This window comes from Ovis aries, chromosome 11 (assembly GCF_016772045.2).
Source record: "Ovis aries strain OAR_USU_Benz2616 breed Rambouillet chromosome 11, ARS-UI_Ramb_v3.0, whole genome shotgun sequence".
Taxonomy (NCBI): Eukaryota; Metazoa; Chordata; class Mammalia; order Artiodactyla; family Bovidae; genus Ovis; species Ovis aries.
The window spans coordinates 30,228,161-30,254,110 of NC_056064.1; the positions used below are offsets into that span (position 1 = coordinate 30,228,161).

Below are 25,950 nucleotides of genomic sequence, written 5' to 3' on the forward strand. Positions count from 1 at the left end.
GCTACGTTTCTTAGAAAAGTTTATAAATATCTTCATATAGATTTGAGTGTTTCTTATCATTACCTCTATAGGGAGTTTTTCATTTTTTATTCCTATATAAGGTTTTTTATTATATATATATAATGAAATATATATATTTAAAACAACTTATTGAGCTTTATTTTATGTCAAAAATGTTACCCATCCAAGTGTATAATTCAATGATTGTTGGTAACTTTATCAAGTAGTGTAAACATCACCATAAATCAGTTGCAGCAGTTTTATGCTCCTCAGTAAGATCCCTCATGGCCATTTATAGTTAATCCTTATTCCCACCCACAGTCCTGTGCAGTCACTAATCTATTTCTCTCTATATAAATTTGCCTATTTTTGTACATTTCTTATAAATGGAATCTTACAGCATGTGGTCTCTTGTGTCTGGCTTGTTTCATTTTATGTGATGTTTGGGGTTTTTTCCTTGTAAAATATGTGTCAGTAATTTGTTGCTTATTATCTCTGAACAATAATCCATTTTACAGATAATGACATATTTTGCCTATCCAGTTATCTTAGGTAATTTTTAGTTTGGGGCCATTACAAACAATGTTTCTGTGAACATTTACATGCAAGTTTTGGCATGGACATGTTTTAATTTCTCTTGGGTTAATACCTAGGAGAGGAGTTATTGGGTGGCATGGCAGTTTTATGTTTAACTTTTTGATAAATTATTTTCTGAAGTAACTTGATTGTCTTATATCCCCACCAGCAATGTGTGAGGCTTCCCATTTCTCCACATCCTTGACAACATTTATTATTCTGTCTTATTATTGTAGCCATTCTAGTGGATGTAAAGTAGGATCTCATTTGAGTTTTAGTTTGTATTTCTGTAATAATGATGTCGAGCATGTTTTCATGTGCTCATTGGCCATTTGTATATATTCTTTGGCGTAATTTCTGCTCATACCTTTTGGCTGTTGTTTGACTGAGCTGTTTGTACTCTTACTGAGTCCTCAGGCTTCTTTGTATATTCTGGATATATTGCACATGTGTTTGCAAGTATTTTATCCCAGCCTGTTGCTTATCTTTTCATTTTCTTCATGGCATCTTTTGAAGTGCAAATGTTGTTAATTTTGATGAATGAAATTAAGCAAAGATGTCTCAGTTATGACACCAAAAGTATAGTCCATAAAAGAAGAACCTGACAAACAGAATCTCATCAAAATTCAGTTGGTCTTTGTAAATTTATCTCCTATTCTGCCCATCTACTGCCTTGCATTAAAAATTCTTTAAAACATTCCACCAAGGACCTCAGTCCTACAACTGGTAAAGCTTAATTCGGCCAAGAATTCAAATGAGACTGGAAGCAGGTTCTTCCCCAAGAGGGTCCAGATAAGAGTCCAGTCCACTGGTTCCTTGATTTTGACCCTGTGAGACCATCAGTAGAGGAGCCACCTGGATTCCTATGTATAGAAATGAGATTATAAATGGGTGTTTTTTAAAAACCTCTTTGTGTGTGTGTATAGCAATAGGAAATGAATAAAATCAGCTGTGATTTCACCAACTCTAAGATTAGCCAAACCACATGGCTAGAATAGCCTCAAGTCTATTCATAGCTGAACTCAAGATACAGCACCTTTGATATTTTCTTTGATCTGCCATTTGAATGACTGTATCAAAAAAAAAAGAAAAGGGAAAGCTACATTTCCTGTATTTATTATCTTAACAGATAATAATAATAAAAGTGGATCAGCTTTCTACTTTCCAAGGCACTGTCTTATCTCTTGTCTCATCTTGTCCTCACAAAAGCCTGGTGGATCAGATAAAAACAAAGCCGGTAGACATCACTTGCCCGAAGAAAATAAAACCGACTTTAGCTCAATACTAGGAAGGCCTTTCAAACAATTAGAATCAACCCACGGTGGAAGGGGCCAGCTTCTAAAATAATAAACCATGTCTTACTGGAAGACAAGGCTACATGACAGTATTTGACAGGTTTAATGGGAGGCAGTATGGCATGGCCAAGCCTCTGAGATCTCTTTTAACATTAAAAATCTGTCTTCCAGATAAGCAAGCAAACTAAATTAATGCATATTCATGTTGGGGTCACCAGTCAGTGATCCCTTGCCATTTTCATAATTGCAGTTGTTTTATTTTTGTTTATTTTAAAGTTTTTTTTTTTTCAAATGTGGACCATTTTTAAAGTCTTTACTCAATTTCTTACAGTATCACTTCCAGTTTTCTTATGTTTTGGTGTTTTGGCCAAGAAACATGTAGGATCTCAACTCCCTGACTAGGGAGTAAACTCATGCCCTCTTGCTTTGAAAGGCAAAGTCTTAATCTACCGGACCACCAGGGAAGTCTCTGCAGTTGTTTATGAGGCAGCAGATCTATCTAAATTCCTTTGTGCAAAGAAAATCCTGTGTGATAGACCCCCAATGACACATTTTTTCAAAGGCACCAAAGTTTATTAACCTGTGCGGATTTCACAAAGGCTTTGTAGTAGAGGCAAGCTTTAAAGTTAGTATGTCTGACTCCTGAGTCCTTGCCTCAAACCACAACAGCGTGATCTGCCCTCTCAGTAGGAAACAGGAGCAGATTGAAGCAGCGACTTAGACATTTAAAGAGATGGACAGTCTAACGAGACCACAGACAGAATCTTGGAGGAGGAGTGTGTGTCCCAAAGAACAGGACATCCTGCTGGCCCAACATAATGCCAGTGCCGCCCACCCCTCCCCAACACACACAGAGGAGAGGAATGCTCTTTCCTTTCTTTGTGTTTCCTCATGGCCCAAGCTAAAGGCCCACTGTCCCTGCCTTGGTTACTAGAACTCCTTAGACAGCCCAGCTTCCCTCCCTTAACCTCAGTCTTTTTGCATTGTGCATGCCTGCTCAGTCATGTCCAACTCTTTGTGACCCCACAGACTGCAGCCCACCAGGCTCCTCTGTCCATGGGATTCTCCAGGCAACAATACTGGAGTGGGTTGTCATCTCCTCCTCTGGGGGACTCTTCCCAACCCAGGGATCAAACCCATGTCTCCTGTGTTTCCTGCATTGGTAGATGGATTCTTTACCACTGAGCCATCTGGGAAACCCACAAATCTCAATCTATCCATCTGTGATATAAGGGGATTGGATTAGTTGATCTCAGAAATTCCTTCCAGCTCCAGAGTTCCTGTTATTATGGGCAATTATATATATAAAAGGTTGGGAGAGTTGGCTGGGGGCCAGGATTCCCCTGTCCAGGCAGTTGCCTTTCATCCTGGGGATACTCAAGGCTATAGCAGGCCTTCAAAGGTCTGGAAGAAGCCTGAGACTAGCAGAGATGGAAGGCCTTGGGTCCAGTGTGGAGACAGAGCTCAGCCTAAGAGCACAGGTTTGGTTAAAGCTGCACATAGAACTCTGAAGATGTAGCTATCAGTGTTGGAGAGAAGCATTGCCAAGTGATCACAGTGACTGAGGAAGGTGAGGTGGGACCTAGCTTTTCACCTTAACCCTGATTTGTCTTCCCACGTGGCTCAGTCAGTAAAGAATCTGCTTGCAGTGCAGGAGACTTGGGTTGGACCCCTGGGTTGGGAAGATACCCTGGAGGGGAGAGCATGGCAACCCACTCCAATACTCTTGCCTGGATAATCCCGTGGACAGAGGAGCCTGGCGGACCACAGTCCATGGGGTCACAAAGGGTCGGACATGACTCAGAAATGAACACTTTCGCTTTCTGACTCCCCTCACCTTCTGGCCCACCTCCCAGATCAGCAGCTGAAGGGCATCCCCCATGCCTCAGTGGTAAAAAAATCTGCAGTGCTGAAGACATGAGCTCAACTCCTGGGTCGGGAAGATCCTCTGGAGAAAGAAATGACAACTCACTCCTGTATTCTTGCCTGGGGAATCCCATGGACAGAGGAGCCTGGAGGGCCACAGTCCATGAGTTCGCAGAGTTGGATGTGACTTGGTGACTAAACAACAGAACAACAACGTGGTGCAGTTGCATGAGCCCAGCTCCCCAGGGGTTAAAGTCAGCCAGCCCATCCCCACCTCACCCCATTACACAGGAGAACTCCAGGCAGAACAGCAATTCTGCATATTCTCCCCACCCGGGCAAACTGCCTTCCTGGGTTTCTTTGTCAAAGGCTGAAGTAGCTATGGAAATTTCACACCGAATTAAAGGAGAATTCAGGAACTCCAAATCTTTTCAAAGCAATTTTGGTGGCAGTGGAGGTGCAGTCACCATCTGGTGAGAAAAGTGTTAAGTTAGAGATTCTGGTCAACTCTAGCATCAGATTCAAAACCAAAGAGTTCATTTCAGAGACACCTTTTTCCTCAGACAGCACCCCGCCTCCCCACCAATCTAGACTGCAGGTTGAGAGCCTCTGTATTGATTTTCTAGGTATTAAAAAGGCCAATACCACAGTTTTAAAAGCTGAGATACAATTTACATGTCTTAAAGTTCACCCATTACAAGTGTACAAATCAATGATTTCTAGTACATTAGACTTGTGCAGCCGCGATCACAATTTAGCTCTAGAATATTGCTGTCACCCTGTTTGCAGTCAGGCCTCACTTGCATCACCCTCCCTAGGCAGCTCCTGATGTGCTCTCTCTGCATCTTCTAGACATTTCATAAGTGGAATAGTATGGGATCTTTTGCATCTGACTTCCTTCATTTTAATGTTTTTAAGGTTCATCCATGTTGTATGTGTCAGTGCTTAATTCCACTACTTTGTTAAATAGCATTCCATTACACAGATAGATTGCATTTTGTTCATTCACTCATGGTTGATGGACACCTGAGTTGTTCCCAGTTTCTTATTGTTATAAATATTGCTGCTTTGAACATTCCTGCGTAAGTCTTTGCAGGATCTTTTGGTTTGGGCATTTGAACTCTCAATTGCAGCATGTGGGATCTAGTTCCCTGACCAGGGATGGAACTCGGGCGCCCTGCTTTGGGAGCACGGAGTCTTAGCCACTGGACCACCAGGGAAGTCCCTTGTCATTAACTCTTGAGTCAGCTCTTTGAGGCTTAGGGGGAGACTTGGGAGACTAAAGCAAAAGCCATTTATCTTAAAGGACAGGGACACAGGGACTTGTGTGTACACGGTAGAAGGGACAAAGGATTGTTCGGGATCCCTTTAATAAGGCATGAAGTCCATTCATGAGGACTCCACCTACATGACCTAATCATCTCCTGAAAACCCTGCCTCCTAATACCACAATCTTTAGGGGGTTAAGATACGGTTTCAACATATGGATTTAGCAGAGACACTAACATTCAGACCACAGTGCTGAGCAAGTGAGAATACCTCTTCACAAATGAACTTAAGAGTACTTGGGCGGGGGCAGTGGGGAGGACGGTGAGAAGTGAGCTAAAGAAATAAGTGAGGGCAAGGTCAAGACAGTCAGGAAGGTGCCATTTAGAAAGCTCCTCCCACAGCACAGAGGGGAGCAGACTGGTGGAGTCTGGGCTTTCCTTTACCGAAGCTGCGTCAAGCCTCTTGTGGCCTTGAAGCTCAGTCCTGTCTCACTAGGACCACCTCCTCCGCCTGTCTGTGTCTGCAGGTGTTACATCACCCTCACCCAGGCTCTGCACCTCACCATGAGCGGGGCTCCAGCAGGACCTGCAGGCACAGGCAAGACAGAGACCACCAAGGACCTGGGCCGGGCGCTGGGTGTCATGGTCTACGTGTTTAATTGCTCTGAGCAGATGGATTACAAGGTACAGGCCCAGACTTGGGGGGCTAGGGCTAGGTGGTGGCCCAAACCATTGATCAGCTTTATCCACGCCGCTCTGGCCAAGCTCAGAGACCCAGATCAGGAGGTCTCTGCTTCTTCACAAGAGACCTGGGGACCCTTGGCCCCAGGAGCTGAGTCACCTCCTGTTAAACCTCACCACCATGGAATCCACTTCCACTAATGAGCTCTGCAGCCACAGATGGGTGACTTCCCCTCTGGGACCTTCCTTCCATCATTTGTAAAATGAGGGAACTAAACATATTTCCAAAGGCCTAAATTCACTGCTTGACCCAGAACCACAGAAAGGCTCATAAGTGGCTGATACGAAAGTCTTCACAGAAAAGCCATAGATGTGCTCTTCTGTAAAAGTGGGCGTTTTTCTAGAATTCCTCGAGGGCACAATACTCTACAGGGGCAGATTTGGCTTCTGAAGACAGAGTAGAGTAACCTCTGTTCTTTTTTTTTTTAACTTTTGGCTGCACTGGGTCTTAGTTGCAGCACATAGGTTTTTCTTGCTGTGGTTGCATGCAGCATGTGGGATCTTAGTTCCCTGACTAGAGATGGAACTCCTGTCCCTGCATTGGGAAGCAGAATCTTAACCCCTGGACCACCAGGGAAGTCACAGTAACCTCTGTTCTTAGCAAGAGATACATAAAAGACAAGTGCAAGGCTAATATTCTTCATTCAGGCACTCTTCATTTTTACATTATTTTAATATCAAACATATTCCAGGCGCTGTGTCGTAAAGAAAGGCAAGGGAAACAAGACTGCCATTAGGTCACCTCTTAGCAACATTCTGCTCACAGCTAGACCTTATATAGATTCTTTGTTATTAAAGCATAATAATAGATTATCTCACTGTCTCTTTTTTTATTGTATGTAGTTTTATAGACTGTCATAAGTCCCTTTTGAAAATAGGATGGCATTTAAATAAATTTAGGGTGGAAAAAGAAAATAATTACATTAAATAGATCAAATATTTATAGATATAAGTGATGTGATATATTGATTGCAAAATAAATTCAATTTTAAAATAGTTTTAGAGACTGCGAGATAGCACTTGCAGTTACCCCATACAGAACTCTTTAAATGAGATTGATCTGCTGCAACTTTAATCATTTCTCTTGTATATAAAATTTTGCTGCACAGAGTTGCAGAATCCTGTAGCACCATATTTTCTCATAGAAAGCAGACAAAATGAGGATTCAGGCCCAAAATAGCTGTGCTCCCATAGTCTATGCACTAAATTTTAATATGGTTGTTTTTATTGATGAACACATAAAGATAATGTTTCTCTTTAAGCCAGGCTGGAAGAAGAAATATTTCTCTCCCTTTAAAGAAACAAGCTAAGCTTTAGGAATAAACTTTCTAGATTCTTCTCAAGTTAAGCAATGGCAGCATTTCTGAGATAAACATACTCTCCCAAGAGGAACATTCTGGAGGACACACTTATTTACATATGGAAGACCTTGGATATTGACTGAAGAAGAAAAGGCATATTTCTTTTTCTTTTTTTTGAAAAGGCATATTTCTTAAAGTCACACCTAACACAGGGAACAGGAAGAGATGAGTTGGCTCCATGGTCAGAGGTCACTACAGTCATTTCACTCAGTCCTTTCAAAACTTGATTACTGAACCCTGACCCCACCAATTCCTCTAAGAGTACAGGATGAGAGGATGAGTCTGCTCTCAATTTGTTTGAACCATGTGAAAATTCAGCCGTGTGTGTCTAGTCTAGACACAGATCAGAGCAAGAACAGTAAGTATAGCTGTAGTGGTACACAGCAAAGGTAAGGTGACCACTTCCTGGACACCAGACATCCTTTGTAACCAAGCAGCCTCACTAAGTAGTGTCAAACCTCCTCTTCCCTTTCTTGTTCAGCTACTCAGATAGAGGAATGGAGTGATGGGCAGATGAATAAATGGAGATGGAGAGATAGATGATTGTTTGATCAATAAATAAATAAATGATAGAGAGATTGATGCTTCCCAGCTGGTACTAGTGGTAAAGAACCTGCCTGCCAATGCAGAGATGTAACAGACATGGCTTCCATCCCTGGGTGGGGAAGATCCCTGGAGGAGGTCATGGCAACACACTCCAGTATCCTTGCTTGGAGAATCCCATGGACAGAGAAGCCTGGCAGGCTATAGTCCATGGGGTCGCAAAGAGTTGGACATAACTGAAGCGACTTAGCATGCATGCAGAGAGATATATAGATTAGATGTATGCAATAGTTGTTGTTGTTCAGTTGCTGAGTCATGTCCAACTCTTTGTGACTCCACAGACTGCAGCACTCCAGGCTTCCCCGTCCTTCACCATCTCCTGGAGTTTGCTCAAACTCATGTCCATCGAGTCAATGATGCCATCCAACCATCTCATCCTCTGTTGTCCCCTTCTCCTCTTTCCTCCAATCTTTCCCAGCATCAGAGTCTTTTCCAATGAGTTGGCTCTTCCCATCAGATGGCCAAAGTATTGGAGCTTCAGCTTCAACATCAGTCCTTCCAATGAATATTCAGGATTGATTTCCTTTAGGATTGACCAGTTTCTAACCACTGGTCTTTAAGGAATCAGGAGTTCTATAATAAAGGGGATAGAAAATTATCAATACTTAGACATGTAGTGGTAAGCCTAGCATGGATGGTAATTTAATCTCTGTACATCTCTTTGCAGTCTTGCGGCAACATCTACAAGGGCCTTGCTCAGACTGGTGCCTGGGGCTGTTTTGATGAGTTTAATCGAATCTCTGTGGAGGTCTTGTCAGTGGTGGCGGTGCAGGTACTGGGGACAGAAGTTGGTGGGAGCACGTGGTCTTCATGCCAAGCACCGAGGCCTTCTGCACCCTCTTGATTTCACCCCCTCCTCACCTCCCCCCTGTTGGATTTCCTCCATCTGCCTAAATCAGGCATGGGTGCAGCACAGGGTATCCACGGGGCCCTACCAAGGGGAATCCATTTACTGGCCTTGATTCTCCATTTCCTCTTCTGTAAAATGGGAAGAAAGAACATCCATGCACCTGATTCTTGGGGATGAGGAAAGGCTCAGCAGGATGGCAGAGCCCAACTCCTTAGAAAAGGCACAGAACTGTCTGTCATGAATACTCACACCCGTGGTGTCCCAGTGCAGCACCTAGTACTAGAGGTTACCAACAAGCTGTCTCCATGTGTCCTTGCAAGGAGCCAGGGGACAAAAGGGAAGCAGTGAGAGACAGATAGACCAAAGTCAGCAGAGAGTTCATCTTGGGCTCCAGAGATTAAATGACCAAGTTCCACATATAGCTGGGATTGTGAAAGAAGCAGGGTCTTGTAGAGTTAGCCAGACAAGGCAGGGGAGAAGTGGTTATGTGTGTCAGCTCTGAAACCACACTGTTCACTTCTGGTCCTGCCACCTACTAGCCATGTGCCCTTGGACAAGTCAATATCTCAAATTCCACATCTGTAAAGGGGGTTAATAATAGTACATACTTGATCTGGTTGTAATAATTGTTGAATGAGTTAACTTAAAGCCCTACACATAGTAGGCACACAATAAATGTCAGTCTCTGATATGATGGTGATGATGGTGGTGGCTGTGGTGAAGGTGGTGGTGATGGTGGTGGCTGTGGTGATGGTGGTGGTGGTGGTGGTGATAGTGATGGTGATAATGGTGGTTGTGGTCACGGTGATGATGGTGGTGGTGGTGATGGTGATGGTGGTGGCGATGATGATAAGGGTGATGATGGATGATGATGGTGGTGATTGTGGTGATGATGACAATAATGGTGATAATGATGGTGGTGGTGATGGTGATGATGATGATACTGGTGATGATGATGGTGGTGGTGGTGGTGGTGATGCTAACTATCACTATTACTTGAATCCTGAAGGAAATGGGTTGAAGAAAAGTAGAAGGTTGGAACACACAGGACAGGGAAGAAGGGTCTACTCCCTAGTCTTGCCAGTCTCCTCTACACCCTTCACTCCTTCTCAGCTGGCCCAGGTCCAGGCTGTCTTAACAAACTTAGCATCCTAACTGATGAGGCAGTGCCCAGCAGCCACTGTCCCCAGTGCATAACAGACACTGAACTTGCCTAATTTTGAAACTGCCCAACACAAGGGCAGTAATGAGGTCTCCAAGATCAATTTTGCTTCTGGAGTTAAATGAAATCAATTCAGCCTGGAATTCCCTGTTGCTTTCACATTCTCATCCAGGAATATATCTGAGGATGCATTCTCAAGAAAGTGGTCTGACAACCACCTGGGCAAAAGCTGAGCTACTACTGTTTAAAATCATAGACCCCAGAGGGGAAAATTGCACTGTGTTCACGCTGCAATCCAGGTTGGCATGTTGGTGCAGAAGCTGCAGCAGCTGTGACAGCTCCCCCGCCCTCTGCTCTCCTCCCTGCCTCTCCTCCTCTCCGCTCCTCGCTTGTCCATGTCCCTCTTCCCAGTAACTTCTGCAAAAGTGAGCATGCCTCAGTGTCCTCGTAGGTGGAAATTTTCATTTCTCTGTCAGATTGGTTAAGCAGAATTACGTATCCAACTGGGAGAGGTAAAGCAATTCCAAGAACAATTACTCTGTTATGTTTTAAACATTTAACATACTACTTTCCTTTTTTCTGGGATTTTGCCACTACTGTAGCAATCAGTTCCCTAGGCTTTGGGTTATATGGGCCAGCCATTACCCTGCGCCTCCAGCTTGGGTCCCCTCCATGTTCCCTGGTCCGGTGTCCCTGATACTCCCTCCTTTCAATAGATTCAAGCCCTGACTGCGTGGTGGGCTGTGGCTGGAAGCAGTTAGACACAGCAGAGCAGCTAGCAGGGGCTCTAGAACCCAGCACAGCAGTGTTTCAAAAATTCATGCGCTGAACAAATAAATGCTAGTGTCTCAGAGCTAGGGGAGCTCCCGTGTAACACCATTTATAGAGGCGCCTAAGGCCTAAAGTAAAAACACAGAAACATTTTTTAAAATGTAAAATGTGATGAGTGGGTTCCACTTCCCAAAGAAAGCAGACTTCCATCTGCCCCTGCAGAGAGAAGCATGGAGTGAGCCAGGCAGGGTTTTTGATTTTGATGTTTTAATTTTGTATTGGGGTGTAGCTGGTTCACGTTGTTGTGATAGTTTCACCCCGCATTCCTCGTTGGGTGATGAGGGCAGTGAGGGGCCCCAGGGCAGAGTGGTACTGTGAGCACCCTGGGAACCAGCAGAGTCTGGGCTGTTGGGCCAGCGCGCTGGGCTCTGGAGGCCACCTCGGCCAGAATGCATGGACATTCTGTGCACAGAGAAGAAGTTTCAGTCTCAAGCTAATTTCTGCGAGCTCAGCAATTCTGTCATTAGAGCTTCACTTGGGAAAGAAGCTGAATCCCAGTTGTGGAACTGCTGGGTGTTCTGGCAAAAACCGCCCTTCTGGACACTGAGAGCCTCACCCGTGGGGGATGGTCCACTGCCTCCAGTCCCTCTTCCTGACTGTCTCCGTCTGTCTGTGTGTCTGTCTCTCTGGTCCAGCTGTCTGTCTGTCTGTCTCTTTCATAAATGTTCCAGTTCTGACTCTGTCTGCACCTCTCCTCTGTCTCTGTCTTGTTTATGATCCAGCTGTTCCTCTCTCCTGTCTCATGCACACTCGAGTTAATTTCACTCTGAGCCTCTTTCTCTCTCTCGCTTCCCTTTGTGATCAGCTCTGTTTCTCTTCTTCTACTTTTCCCTCTGGTATATGGCCCAGCTCTCTGTCTCTGTTATTTATAGTCCAGCTCTTCCCCTCTCCTTCTCTCTCATATACACTCCAGCTGTTTTGCTCTCTGTCTCTCTCGCACACATATTCAGACACACATCCCTGCAGCCCAACCTCCACGGAACCCTTGACTGTTCTAAACTCCTGAGCATAGCTGATACACATGAGGTTCATTCAGAACCTTTCATTGGCCCCGACTTCCCAGTTCTGCAGATGTCGTAGGGCCTGGCTGGACAAGGGAGCCCCTTTTGCCTTCCCTCCTTCTGCTGCTGATCATTTTTGCACACACTTTCCCAAAGCAGCAGGTGTGGAAATAAATAGGTGAGTTTCATTTCTGTCTCTGCTTCACTGCTCTAAGAATGATCTAGAGTCTACATCTGACCAGGTCAAGCTTCAGCTTAAATCCCCTCCAGCTCCAGACCACATTTAAGAAAAACTCTAATCTCTTTAGAAAGACATGATTAGCCCCTGGGCATCTGGCCCAGCCTCCCTTTGCCACTGTGGCTCTTTCCTCTCCTCACCAGACACCCCATCCCTGCTGGACTCACCTCTACAGGAAAGGGCTGTTCTAGAATGTAGTTGGGGGAGGAGCTGAGAGAGTTAAGACCAGATAAGGACCACACTGCAGTGATGGAGGACAGGTTAACAGTTTCCATGTTAGTTGCTGTTGTTGAGCATTTGTGTGTGTGTGCTAAACTCCTTGTGGACTTTATTTCACTTACTCCTTAGAGCAAGCCCAGGCAGTAGGTCCTGGTGTTCCTTCTTTCCATCTTGTAGCAGCTGAGAGCCCAGGCTCCAGAATCCACAGGCCTGGATTCTGATGCAGATACCAGCACTGAGCAGCTGTGGAGGGCTCAGTAAACTACTCCCCTCTTGGTGCATCCAGTTCTTTACAGAGAAAGAGGATGATGGTAGTAAAGAGCCCCCCTCAAAGGATCCTGGTGGGGATCCCACGACTTAATCCAAAACTGTGCTTAGGACAGCAGTCAGTACGGGGGGAGGAAACCAGTGCTCAGAGCTGTCCATCTCCAACCTCTTAGATGCCACATGATAGGCATGGGCATGGGGCTAGGGGCAGCCAGATTTCCTTTGGACATGCACCCAGTGCCCATTAGTAAAGGGTCCAGAGCTCAGGCCTCAGGCCTGTCCTTCAGTGTGACCCTGGGGTCCCAGCCTTAGCCACCATCCGACCCCTGGAACACAGAGGGGGCATTTTCCCATGACTTGTTCACCAGGTAAAAAGCATTCAAGATGCAATTCGAGACAAGAAGCAGCGGTTCAGCTTCCTTGGAGAGGAGATTAGCTTGAACCCATCCGTGGGCATCTTCATCACCATGAACCCAGGCTACGCTGGTCGTACAGAGCTGCCCGAAAACCTCAAGGCTCTGTTCAGGTGAGCGTTCACTCTGCCCTGGGCATACAAGGACCCCAGAGAGAAGCTTCTTTATTCTTTCCACTGAAAACATATGAGATATATGTTAGAAGAAATGTAGAACATATATTAAAAAGTAGGTTCTATAAAACACATTTAATGCCACCAGCAGTAAAATGATTTTTTTGCCGAATTGTGTTCTGCTCTTTTTACAGGCATAGGATTTATGCACAGTTTTGCATTGTTTTTTAATTTCATAGTTTATCATAATCCTATCATAAATAGTTTCTTCTTCTGTTAGATATTCTTAAGAAATTTCATTTCATGACTGTGTGTTATTCTATCAAGTGCATGGTCCACAATGTAGTTAGCAAGTCCCCTGTAGTTAAACGTTAAGACTGTTTCTGACATTTAAAATAAATTTATGCATCATGGTAAAATATGCATAAGTAGTTTTTGTATGCATGATTATTTTCTTTGGCTAGGTTCCCAGAAATGGAATCACTGAGTTAACAGGGAGAAACATTTTTAAGGCTCTCGACACACACTGACAAGTTGCTTTCCACAAACAGTAGTGCCAAGTGACACTCCTGGAAACGAGGCATGGTTGCTGTTCAGTGGCTCAGTCGTGTCCAGCTCTTTGCGACCCCATGGACCACAGCATGCCCAGCTTCTCTGTCCTCCGCTATCTCCTGGAGTTTGCTCAAATCCATGTCCATTGAGTCAGTGATGCCATCCAACCATCTCATATTCTGCTGCCTTCGCCTCGTTTTGCCTTCAGTCTTTCCCAGCATCAGGGTCTTTGCTAATGAGTTAGAAATACCAAAGTATTGGAATTTCAGCTCTAGCATCAGTCCTTCCAGTGAATATTCAGGACTGATTTCCTTTAGGATTGACTGGTTGGATCTCCTTGCAGTCCAAGGGACTCTCAAGAGTGTTTTCCTGCACCACAGTTCAAAAGTGTCAATTCTTCACCAATCACTCTTCTTTATGGTTCAACTCTCACATACATACGTGACTACCAAAAAACCAGAGCTTTGACCATACAGACCCTTCTCAGCAAAGTAAAGACTCTCCTTTTTAATATGCCATCTAGGTTTGTCATAGCTTTCCTTATAAAGAAATGCAATTGAAGACACGTAACAACCCTAAGCTCCTATAGCGACCCCATGGACTGCAGCCTACCAGGCTCCTCTGTCCATGGGATTTTCCAGGCAAGAGTACTGGAGTGGGGTGCCATTGCCTTCTCCGATTACATACCTAATAATTTTAAAATTAAGTAGTTGTAAGGACTTCTCTGGACTTCCCAGGTGGCATTAATGGTGAACCCCCACCAATGCAGGAGATGTAAGAAACATGGGTTTGATCCCTGAGTCAGGAAGATTCCCTGGAAGGGGGTACGACAACCCACTCCAGTGTTCTTGCCCAGAGAACCTCATGGACAGAGGAGCCTGACTGGCCACAGTCCATAGTGTTGCAGAGTCGGACGCAACTGAAGTGACTAAGCCCAGCACAGCACAGGGACTTCTCTAGCAGTCCAGTGGTTGAGACTTCGCCTTCTAATGCAGTAGGTGGGGATTCAGTCCCTGGTCAGGGAGCTAAGATTCCATGTGCCTCATGGCCAAAAAACCAAAGCATAAAACAGAAGCAATGTTGTAACAAATCCAATACAGACTTAAAAAAAAAGAAAGAAAAGAAATACAAGGGAAAGAAATTCTTTAAAAACTAAATAACCATAAAATAAAACGTTACTAGAACTAGAAGGAAAAATCACAGTAAATTCTTATATACAGATAAAAATTCCCTTCTGTATACTATTTCTCATTTTGTGGCAAGGTGGGGTTAACAGGTACTGACTTCAGCTCTTGGCATTTGTATGCAAATAAGTGTAGAATAATCTCTGAGGGTCTGGACTTAGAGGAGATAAGTTTCAGGATGAGGACTGGAGAGATTAGAGAGACTTGGTTCCTCAACAGTAGCCCCAAATCTGTGATAATTTGGGGCTAATTACTAACCTGTAATCTGCTAATTACTCAGGCTTCACTAATCTGCGCCTTGTGTAAGGCACACTAGACTTAGCTTGCAAGACTTGAGTCGTAGCGCCAACTCTGTCCCCATCTGATCACATCATCCATCACCTTGAGCGTGCAAGTCCACTCCCTTTATCCTTATTAATTCATTTTAACATTAAAAATCTTCAATGAAATCATTGCCAAGGTCTCAGTTCCCACCCTCATACATGCCTTCATCTATGATCTCAGCCAGTGTCTCTTGTCTCACAAGCTCCTGTCCAGGTGTGGCTGAGCACCCAGTCAGCCCTCTGTCTCCCTCTCACAGGCCTTGTGCAATGGTTGTCCCGGACTTTGAGTTGATCTGTGAAATCATGCTGGTGGCCGAAGGATTCATCGAGGCACGGTTACTAGCCAGGAAGTTCATCACCCTTTACCAGCTGTGCAAAGAGCTTCTCTCTAAACAGGTAACCCTCCCTGGTTATACCAGGTGACCACTCAAGTGTGATTGTCCCAGCTCTGGATGGGTTCTGGAGCTGGGGTATTAGGGAGACATAGCACCTTCTCATAATAGATTCTTTACTGTCTGAGCTGCTTATCAGACTTCCCTCTATGGGCTTCCCTCATAGGTCAGTTGGTAAAGAATCCGCCTGCAATGCAGGAGACGCCGGTTCAATTCCTGGGTCGGGAAGATCCACTGGAGATGGGATAGGCTACCCTCTCCAGTATTCTTGGGCTTTCCTTGTGGCTCAAGTGGTAAATAATCTGCCTGCAATACAGGAGACCTGGGTTTGATCCCTGGGTTGGGAAGGATCCCCTGAAGAAGGGAAAGGCTACCCACTCCAGTGTTCTGGCCGGGAGAATTCCATGGACTATACAGTCCATGGGGTCACAAAGAGTTGGACACAACTGAGTGACTTTCAGTTTTTCATAATAGATAGTCACTGTGCCCATAAGCGTATTCAAAGCTCTGCAGACTTCTGTAATAAAGATAACTTCTATAAATAAACCATAACAAGGAAACTTCTATAATAAAGATACATGTTTATTATCTTAGCTAAGATAATAAAGATACATGTTTATTATTAACTAAAAAACTTGGCTTAGCCCAGCATTTAAGAAATAAACCTATTTGGCCACAGTGGTCCATTTTTAATACAACACTTAGTAACTACCAGCGCCCCATAAGAAACATTGCAGCGGCCAGTGACAGCCCTTGGAGGGAGTGGTCTCTGCCTGAAGGAGCATGAGATCTAGGAAGAAGACTGGGGAGAGAGGGTCAGACATCAAATGGCACCCCAGTGCTCTTTGCTTCTGGCCCTTAAATGTGGCTTCTTTCCAGGCCAGACCAGGAACTAGGAACCCAGAATCTTCACCTGCTAGGTCATAGATCTTTTCTTTTGCCCCCACCTTGACCTCCCAAGTGACCTAGTAGTGATGGGATGTCTAATTCTGCCGACACAAGCCTGAGCCCGTGGGTCCCGCGTTCCAGCATCTCTGGTCTCAGCAGCCCCCTTCCCCCAGGATCACTACGACTGGGGCCTGAGGGCCATCAAGTCTGTGCTGGTGGTGGCCGGATCCCTGAAGCGAGGAGACCCTGACCGGCCCGAGGACCAAGTCCTGATGCGCTCGCTGCGAGATTTCAACGTCCCCAAGATCGTGACTGACGACATGCCAGTATTCCTGGGCCTGATCGGGGACCTGTTTCCTGCCCTGGATGTCCCTCGGAGGAGAGATCTCGACTTCGAAGCCCTGGTTAGGAAGGCGATGGTGGAGCTGAAACTCCAGGCTGAGGACAACTTTGTGCTCAAGGTACATAGGGTTTTTCCTCCCTTCTGAGATTTGTCTCTTAATTCTCTTCTTTGACAATGGGTTACACTTTGTCCTTAATCCAAAGGGCTGCTTTATAATGTACAGATATTCATCGACTTTGCAAAAACTCAGTTCACTTCAGTAGCTCTTTATAGGGGCTTCCCTGGTGGCTCAAGGGTAAAGAATCTGCCTACAATGCAAGAGACGTGGTTTTGATCCCTGGGTCAGGAAGATCCACTGGAAGAGGAAATAGAAACTCTCTCCAACATTCTTGCCCAGGAAATCCCATGGACAGAGGAACCTGGCTGACTACAGTCCATGGGATCTCAGAGAGTAGGGCGTGACTGAGCAACTAAACAGCAGCAACAGCTCTTTAGAGGAACACCCACAGTGTGGAATGTGTCATAGGAATGCAAGAGAAGGACAGAGCCCCTACTGTCGGGGGGTTCACATTCTCACAGAGGAATGAGACACAGGCTCTGTTATATCGCGTTCCTTTCCCGTGAATTACTTCTGCACCGTAATAACATTGATGCATCTCAGAAACCTTACTTTCTGCAAAACTGTTCGGCAAAAATAACACTTAGGGCAAAGAAGGCTTCCCTGGTGGCTCAGATGGTAAAGAATCTGCCTGCAATGCAGGAGGCGCAGGTTTGATCCGTGGATCGGAAGAACCCCTGGAGAAGGGAGCAGCTACCCAGTCCAGTATTCTTGCCTGGAGAATCCCATAGACAAAAGGGCCTGCAGGGCTCCAGTCCATGGGCTCCAGGGTCGCAAAGAGTTGGACATGACTGTGTGACTACCACTTTCGCTCAAAATGTACAGAGTATTGTACCCAAAGCCCTAAAAACTCAGCAATGTGTTATTTCATCAAAAAGCTCTGGTTTGAGAAGGCATCCTGCAGTCTTTTAAAAGTGGTGATATTAACTTGGAAAGAAAAGGAATAGTCCCATGGAGGTGTGAAAACTGGGAAGGAGATATAACAGTAAATTTCTGGAAAGATGGAGAGAGAATGGAAGAAGACTGACAGGTCAAGCAGAGCAGAGGGGCGCTGCAGGTGTAGAAAGGGCTTCAGGGGACCAGAAGCCACGAGGCAGCCAGTCTGCCAAGCAGAACCTCAGAGCAGCTCTGGGCTCAGAGCAGGTAGTGAAGGAGGGCAGGGAATGAGGAAGAGAGGTGAACACAGCCCGGGGGGTGGGGGCAACGTTAAGACACATCGTAATGGGATTTCAGAAGTCAAGGGTCAAGAGGAAAAAATGAAAGTTTTGTGGCTGGGTTATGGATTGAGGTATATAAGGTGACCCACGATTGAATGAAGTTCAGGATGATATCAGAACCTCTCACCAACAATATCAGATAGTACCAGACAAAGAAACCATTCCTTCAAAGTTCTGAGGGGGAACGAGCTCAAAACTCCATTATGTACCAGATTATCAGATATTTTCAAGGAGTTACTGATTTTATTAATATTCATAGGCATCCTATCCGATTAAGCTATTTGAGAACATACTACAACAAAACATGGATGAAAAACAAGTGTCATGGGATTCAAAAATTCAAGAATCAAATAAGGGAAGCCTTTGAATTATCACTGTCAGCAGATCTAGAAAGCAGTTAACCCCAATCAAGGCAGCAGTTCCATGGTCTCTAAGAAAAAGGACCTCAAAAGTAGATAAGGCACATAAATGGGAAAGAGAATCACTGAGGAGCTTAAAGCAATCATCTTCTTGGTATGTGTGTGTTGAGGGCTGAGAGACAAAATTAGAAGCTGATTTGAGCCAGATTGCAACAGGGCCTTGTAAACCAGTGAAAGGATTTGGGATTTTATCACCGAAACTTAGGAGAACCTTTGAAGGGACAACCTGATGACAGTGACAGGATCACATTTTCATTCCAATAAGCATACAAGAGTGTAGAAAGGTGAGCCTGAAGGCAAACTACAACAAGAGTGAGGATGCCTCCCATATGGCCACTGTCCCTCAAGAAGCTCCTTGATGCCAGCCTCATCAAGCCATCTGGTCAACCACATCATGCTCTATCACACCACAAGCCTTTGTGCTGTTTCCTCTGCCTGGAATATCCTTCCTGCTCATCTCCTTGGCAAACTCCTACCCACCCTTGAAGCCCCAATTCGAATGCCCCATCCCCTGTGAAGCCTTTCATATTCCCTTTATCTATATAAAATCTACTCTTCCTATCTGTTGCCATAATGTTCATGTTCACGGGGTTCTAATGGCAAGAATACTGTAGTGGGTTGCCATTCCGTCTTCCAGGGATGGGTTGATGCTTTCAAATTGTGATGCTAGAGAAGACTCTTGACAGTCCCTTGGACAGCAAGGAGATCAACCAGTCAATCCTAAAGGAAATCAACCCTGAATATTCATTGGGAAGACTGATGCTGAAGCTGAAGCTCCAATACTTAGGCCACCTGATGTGAAGAGCCAACTCATTGGAAAAGATCCTGATGCTGGGAAAGATTGAAGGCAGGAGGAGAAGAGGGATGCAGAAGATGAGCTGGTTGGATGGCGTCACCAATGCAAAGGACATGAATTTGGGCAAGCTCCAGGAGATGGTGAGGGACAGGGAAGCCTGGCGTGCTGCAGTTCTTGGGGTTGCGAAAAGTCGGACATGACCCGGCTACTGAACAGCAACAACAATCTCTTTTCACAGCATTTAGTAAATACATCAGCCATAGCAGTTATGCCCTTCTTGCACGTGTGCATGTGCTCAGTTATGTCGGACTCTTTGCAACCCCATAGACTGTAGCCCACCAGGCTCTTCTGTCCATGGGATTCTCCAGGCAAGAGTATTGGAGTGGGCTGCCATTTCTCCTCCAGGGGATCTCAGTTCTCCTCCACATCTCAATTATCTCCTTACATTGTAGCAGTTTGTCAATATGACTTGCTTCTCTATCAGAACTATGAGATCAGGGAGGGCCGGAGAGTCATCTCTGAATCTCTCTCACCAGACATACTCTCTAGCACTTAGTGGTTACTAATAATTACCCAAATGATGAATAAGTGGATAAATGAATCATGTTGCCCCAACATTTAGGACCCCATTATATCCTGGGGGGAGTAACCCTTCCTGTGTTGACCTCAGGTCTCACTTCAGGCATCAGACTGGCTCACAGGGGAGCAGTGGGGATGTGGGTGGGTGACAAGCAGTCCCTCTGGCAGGATTATGTGTTTCCCAGGTGGTCCAGCTGGAGGAGCTCTTGGCGGTGCGGCACTCCGTGTTCGTGGTGGGGAGTGCGGGAACTGGCAAGTCGCAGGTGTTGAGGTCCTTGCACAAGACCTACCAGATCATGAAACGCCGCCCTGTCTGGACTGACCTCAACCCCAAAGCGGTCACCAACGATGAGCTCTTTGGCATCATCAATCCAGCCACACGAGAATGGAAGGATGGTAAGGACGGGATGCTTCTGTCTTAGCTACTTGGGCTGATGAGAAGGCAGTGGGGAGGGTGCAGAGGAGAGAAAGCCGAGCTGATCAGTTTGGGGTGGGAGGAGGTGAAAAGAATCAAAGAAACTGATTTTGGCTTGGAGAGGAGCCTCATCCATTGGGGTACTTTCTCTCCTTGGAGATTTTTCAGCTCGTAGAGAAGATAAATAGGACAGGCCTTCTCAGCTGCAGTTCTGTGATTCTGGACTGCAAGTCATGGGATTCTCACATTGCCTGGCAGAGTGTGTGACATGGGTCAGGCAGGGAAGCCCACCTCTCATTCCCAAAGGAGCAGACAGTCTAGCATCCCACAGAGCATACGTCCTGGGAGTGGGCTAGGAATGGAAGACATGACTTAGTGACTTGCATGTGGCTAATGCAGACACTGATGAGATCTTGAACATCCCTTTCCTGGAGCCAAGGAAGATCTCTTTCAAAATGAGGAGATCCCAGTGCAAACTCATGGCAGATTGCATCAGGTGACATTGCCTCAGGCCCTGGTCAGGGAGCCCACAGTCACATTCCCACAGAGCAGACCTCCCAGGAGAAGCAGGGACCATCTCACAGTGGGCGTGGTCCCTTGTTGAGAATCCATCCGCCTGCTGCTCCTTCAAAGTGAGCTTGAGGGAGAGTCCCATGGGAGAGGAGCCTGGACGGACAGTCCAGTGGGGGACATGACTTAGTGACTGAGCGCACGTGCATGTGTGCAAGTGTGTAGGATAATGCAGACACTGCTCCATTTTATATGAGATCTTGAACATCCAGGGATTTTAGTGTCTGCAAGAGTTCCTGGAGCCAAGGATCTGGTCCCTTCTACAGTGATTCAGATTGTCCCAAACCCATGCTCACTTGGTGCTGACCTCAGCATCACCTTCTGAGAACTGAAAATTGTGATAGGTGCTGAAAGGGTATCCTGTCACTGGGAGAGAGCAGAAAAGAAAACGGAGAAAACTCTCCACAAGCTGATCAGATCTCTTTCCAAAAGCAGTGTGGCTTCCGGAATGAGGTCATCTCAGGTCTGACCTAACATCCCAGTGACTACATCAGGGTATACTGCCTGTTGTTCAGTCGCTCAGTTGTGTCTGACTCTTTGCAACCCCATGGACTATATAGCATGCCAGGCTTCCTGTCCTTCACTATCTCCCAGAGTTTGCTCAAACTCATGTCCAATGAGTCAGTGATGCCATCCAACTGTCTCATCCTCTGTCGCCCCCTTAGCCTCCTGCCCTCAATCTTTTCCAGAATCAGGGTCTTTTCCAGTGAGTCAGCTCTTTGCATCAGGTGACCAAAGTATTGTAGCTTCGGCTTCAGCATCAGTCCTTCCAATGAGTATTAAGAGTTGATTTACTTTAGGATTGACTGGTTTTATCTCCTTGATGTCCAAAGGACTCTCAAGAGTCTTCTCCAGCACCACAATTCGAAAGCATCAAATCTTTGGCACTCAGCTTTCGTTATGGTCCAACTCTCACGTCCATATGTAACTATTGGGAAGACTATAACTTTGGACTGTACAGACCTGTGTCAGCAAAGTGATATGCCTGGATTCCTCTAATTTAGGGTCTTCCATCAGAGGCCTTGAAAAATGGGACTTAATGAGTAGCCTCTCTAATTTTTATTTCACTATTAATGAGGCTTAGCATCTTTTCCTTCTTAGTGGTCTTAGTAATTGGCTTTTTTGTAATTTTATTCCTCCTTATTATATTCTTATCAGTGTGTAAGTGTTTTTTTTTAAATATGTCAAAGACATTAAACTTTTATCTGTTATATGCACTACTAATGGTTTTTATCTGTCTTCCATTTGTCTACAGATACTCATGACATGTTTACCATGTACTTTATAAAAGGAAATTATGTCTGTCTAGTCTTTTTAGCATCTGGAATTCCTATTTAGTTTATGACTCTTTCTAATTTTAGAGGCATAACATCATAAATTTGGACTTAAAGATTCTTTTCACATTAACATTTTTTACTCATCTGAAATTTATTTGGGGGCTTAGCTGGGCTTCCCAGGTGGCACAGCAGTAAATAACCTGCCTGCCAATGCAGGAGATTCAGGTTTGACCCCTGGGTCAGGAAGATCCCCTGGAATAGGAAATGGCAACCTACTCCAGTATTCTTGCCTGGAAAATCCCATGGACAGAGGACCCTGGTGGGCTACAGTCCATGGGGCTGCACATAGTCAGACTCAAATGATCACAAAGTATGAGGTGAGGTAGAGAATCAGCTTTATTTCCTCCCAGATGGATAATTGACTGTGAAATCACCATTTATTAAGTAAAGAATCCTTTGTCTCTGAATTTAAATTCCAACTTCTCACATGTGCAGTTTTCCTTTGGTATCCCTGGGAGATTGTTTCCAGGAACTCCTGCAGACACTAAAATCCACAGATGCTCAAGATCCCATATAAAATGGAGTAGCATTTGCTTTATCCTATACATATTCCTCCTGTAAACTTTAAATTATCTCTAGACTACTTATAACACCTGATACAATGTAAATGCTGTGTAAATAGTTGCTAGAATATGGCAAATTCAAGTTTAGGTTTGGGGAAATTTCTAGAATTGTTTTTTTTTCCCTGAATATTTTCAATCTACGGGTGATTGAATTCACAGACTTGAAATTCACATATTGAAAGGGAAAATTGTATTGACATCTGATTCTGGGTTTTCTATTCTGTTCCATCACCTATTTATCTAATCCTGTGCTAATGTCATTCTATCTTAATTATTATCATTTTATATCATTTTCCTGTCTGATGAGGTAAATCCCTCCTCAATACTTTTCTGTAATTTCTTTGCTAGTCTTAGATACTTCTTCCACCTTAAATTTTAGCTCACATAATATAATTCAAATTTTAAAGTGTGAGAATTTTAAAGTTTTATTAAATATACTCATTAAATATGGAGAAATCTACAAAGGCTTATAATAATCATAAATCTATGTTCCCTAAACAAGAGACCTTCCAAGTAAATGGAATTTAACTTTTCAAAAAATTTTAAGAGAATTTGATAAAAATAGAAATACAGTGGTTTATATTAATACACATTTTTCAATATTAGAAAGATTCAATAGACAGAAAAATAAGTATAGGCATAGAAGAATTAGGAAATGCATCATCAAATGCAGTGTAACACAAAGATATAGAACTTTGCATCTTGTAAATAGAAAATATTCCTTTCTTGGTAGGTTTGTGGAACATTTCCAAAAATTTAAAGTTTAGTTGGGCACAGAAGAAATTGTAAGGAATTCAAAAGTATCCATTTTTCAGGCCACTTTGTCAGATACTAATACAATAGAATTAGAAACAAATAGCAAGAAAATGACCAAAAATAATTTCATTACTTGCAATCAAGAAATACTGATCTCCTGAATTAAAGGGAAAATTCAATTGTAATCCTTCTTGGGAGCAAAGTAAAGAATGTTTATACAGAGACCTCTGGGACACATAATGAAAATTTCTAAACTCTCATTATTACAGAAGATAGGCTAGGAAAAAAGGAAATCAGTATCCATTTTAATAAATTATTCAAAAAATAATAAACTAAACCTGAAGAAAGATGGGAAGAAACTAATGAACAAAAAAGTATAGGAAGGATGAATAAATATAAATATTGGTTCTTTGTAAAGACCAATAAGTCCATTGTGAGCATGATTTTTGGGGATAAGAGAGAGTAAAAGTAGACAAGATAAGGAATTAGAAAGAAGATATAACAGTAGATATAGACAAGATTAAAAGAGACACAATTAGATCATAAATATTTGAAAAACAGAAGGAAATAGATGATTCCCTAACCAAATATAATTTTAACAAAATTTACTCAATGAGAAGTAGAAAAAGTAAACTAATGAAATGAAAAGTTTTTAAATAGTAGCTGAATTAAGAAAAGATAATTCCAAATAAAATGGACAACTTGGAAGAAATGGACAAATTCTTAGAAAAGTACAACTTTCCAAAACTGAACCAGGAAGAAATAAAAAATCTTAACAGACCCATCACAAGCACAGAAATTGAAAGTGTAATCAGAAATCTTCCAGCAAACAAAAGCCCAGGTCCAGACGGCTTCACAGCTGAATTCTACCAAAAATTTAAAGAAGAGCTAACACCTATCCTACTCAAACTCTTCCAGAAATTGCAGAGGAAGGTAAACTTCCAAACTCATTCTGTGAGGCCACCATCACCTTAATACCAAAACCTGACAAAGATACCACAAAAGAAGAAAACTACAGGCCAATATCACTGATGAACATAGATGCAAAAATCCTTAACAAAATTCTAGCAATCAGAACCCAACAACACATTAAAAAGATCATACACCATGACCAAGTGGGCTTTATCCCGGGGATGCAAGGATTCTTCAATATCCACAAATCAATCAATGTAATACACCATATTAACAAATTGAAAAATAAAAGCCATATGATTATCTCAATAGATGCAGAGAAACCCTTTGACAAAATTCAACATCCATTTATGATAAAAAACACTCCAGAAAGCAGGAATAGAAGGAACATACCTCAACATAATAAAAGCTGTATATGACAAACATTATCCTCAATGGTGAAAAATTGAAAGCATTTCCCCTAAAGTCAGGAACACGACAAGGGTGCCCACTTTCACCACTACTGTTCAGTATAGTTGTGGAAGTTTTGGCCACAGCAATCAAAGCAGGAAAATGAAATAAAAGGAATCCAAATTGGAAAAGAAGAAGTAAAACTCTCACTGTTTGCAGATGACATGATCCTCTACATGGAAAACCCTAAAGACTCCACCAGAAAATCACTAGAGCTAATCAGTGAATATAGTAAAGTTGTAGGATATAAAATCAACACACAGAAATCCCTTGCATTCCTATACACTAATATTGAGAAAATAGAAAGAAAAATTAAGGAAACAATTCCATTCACCATTGCAACGAATAGAATAAAATACTTAGGAATATATCCACCTAAAGAAACAAAAGACCTGTATGTATAAAACTATAAAACACTGGTGAAAGAAATCAAAAATGACACTAATAGATGGAGAAATATACCATGTTCATGGGCTGGAAGAATCAATATAGTGAAAATGAGTATACTACCCAAAGCAATCTATAGATTCAGTGCAATCCCTATCAAGCTACCATTGGTATTTTTCACAGAGCTAGAACAAATAATTTCACAGTTTGTATGGAAATACAAAAAACCTCAAATAGCCAAAGCAATCTTGAGAAAAAAGAATGGAACTGGAGGAATCAACCTGCCTGACTTCAGGCTCTACTACAAAGCCACAGTCATCAAGACAGTATGGTACTGGCACAGAGACAGAAATATAGATCAATGGAACAAAATAGAAAGCCCAGAGAGAAATCCACACACTTATGGACACCTTATCTTTGACAAAGGAAGCAAGAATATACAATGGAGAAAAGACAATCTCTTTAACAAGTGGTGCTGGGAAAACTGGTCAACCACTTGTAAAAGAATGAAACTAGAACACTTTCTAACACCATACACAAAAATAAACTCAAAATGGATTAAAGATCTAAACATAAGACCAGAAACTATAAAACTCCCAGAGGAGAACATAAGCAAAACACTCTCTGACATAAATCACAGCAGGATCCTCTATGACCCACCTCCCAGAATATTGGAAATAAAAGCAAAAATAAACAAATGGGACCTAATTAAAATTAAAAGCTTCTGCACAACAAAGAAAACTATAAGCAAGGTGAAAAGACAGCCTTCAGAATGGGAGAAAATAATAGCAAATGAAACAACTGACAAAGAATTAATCTCAAAAATATACAAGCAACTCCTACAGCTCAATTCCAGAAAAATAAACAACCCAATCAAACAGTGGGCCAAAGAACTAAACAGACATTTCTCCAAAGAAGACATACGGATGGCTAACAAACACATGA

The 25,950-nt window shown here is 43.4% G+C and overlaps 1 protein-coding gene across 3 annotated transcripts in view; it reads left to right on the forward strand.

Moving 5' to 3' along the window:
• The window catches only part of DNAH9 (dynein axonemal heavy chain 9), a 285,514-nt gene that overhangs the window by 101,157 nt on the left and 158,407 nt on the right, over window positions 1-25,950 (forward strand). For all 3 annotated transcript variants that reach the window (XM_027974876.2, XM_060394831.1, XM_042255676.2), the window contains exons 27-32: window positions 5,533-5,689; window positions 8,378-8,482; window positions 12,647-12,804; window positions 15,121-15,259; window positions 16,317-16,604; window positions 19,801-20,011. In XM_027974876.2, the coding sequence (XP_027830677.2) occupies window positions 5,533-5,689; window positions 8,378-8,482; window positions 12,647-12,804; window positions 15,121-15,259; window positions 16,317-16,604; window positions 19,801-20,011 (1,058 nt within the window). The remainder of the gene's footprint in view (window positions 1-5,532; window positions 5,690-8,377; window positions 8,483-12,646; window positions 12,805-15,120; window positions 15,260-16,316; window positions 16,605-19,800; window positions 20,012-25,950) is intronic.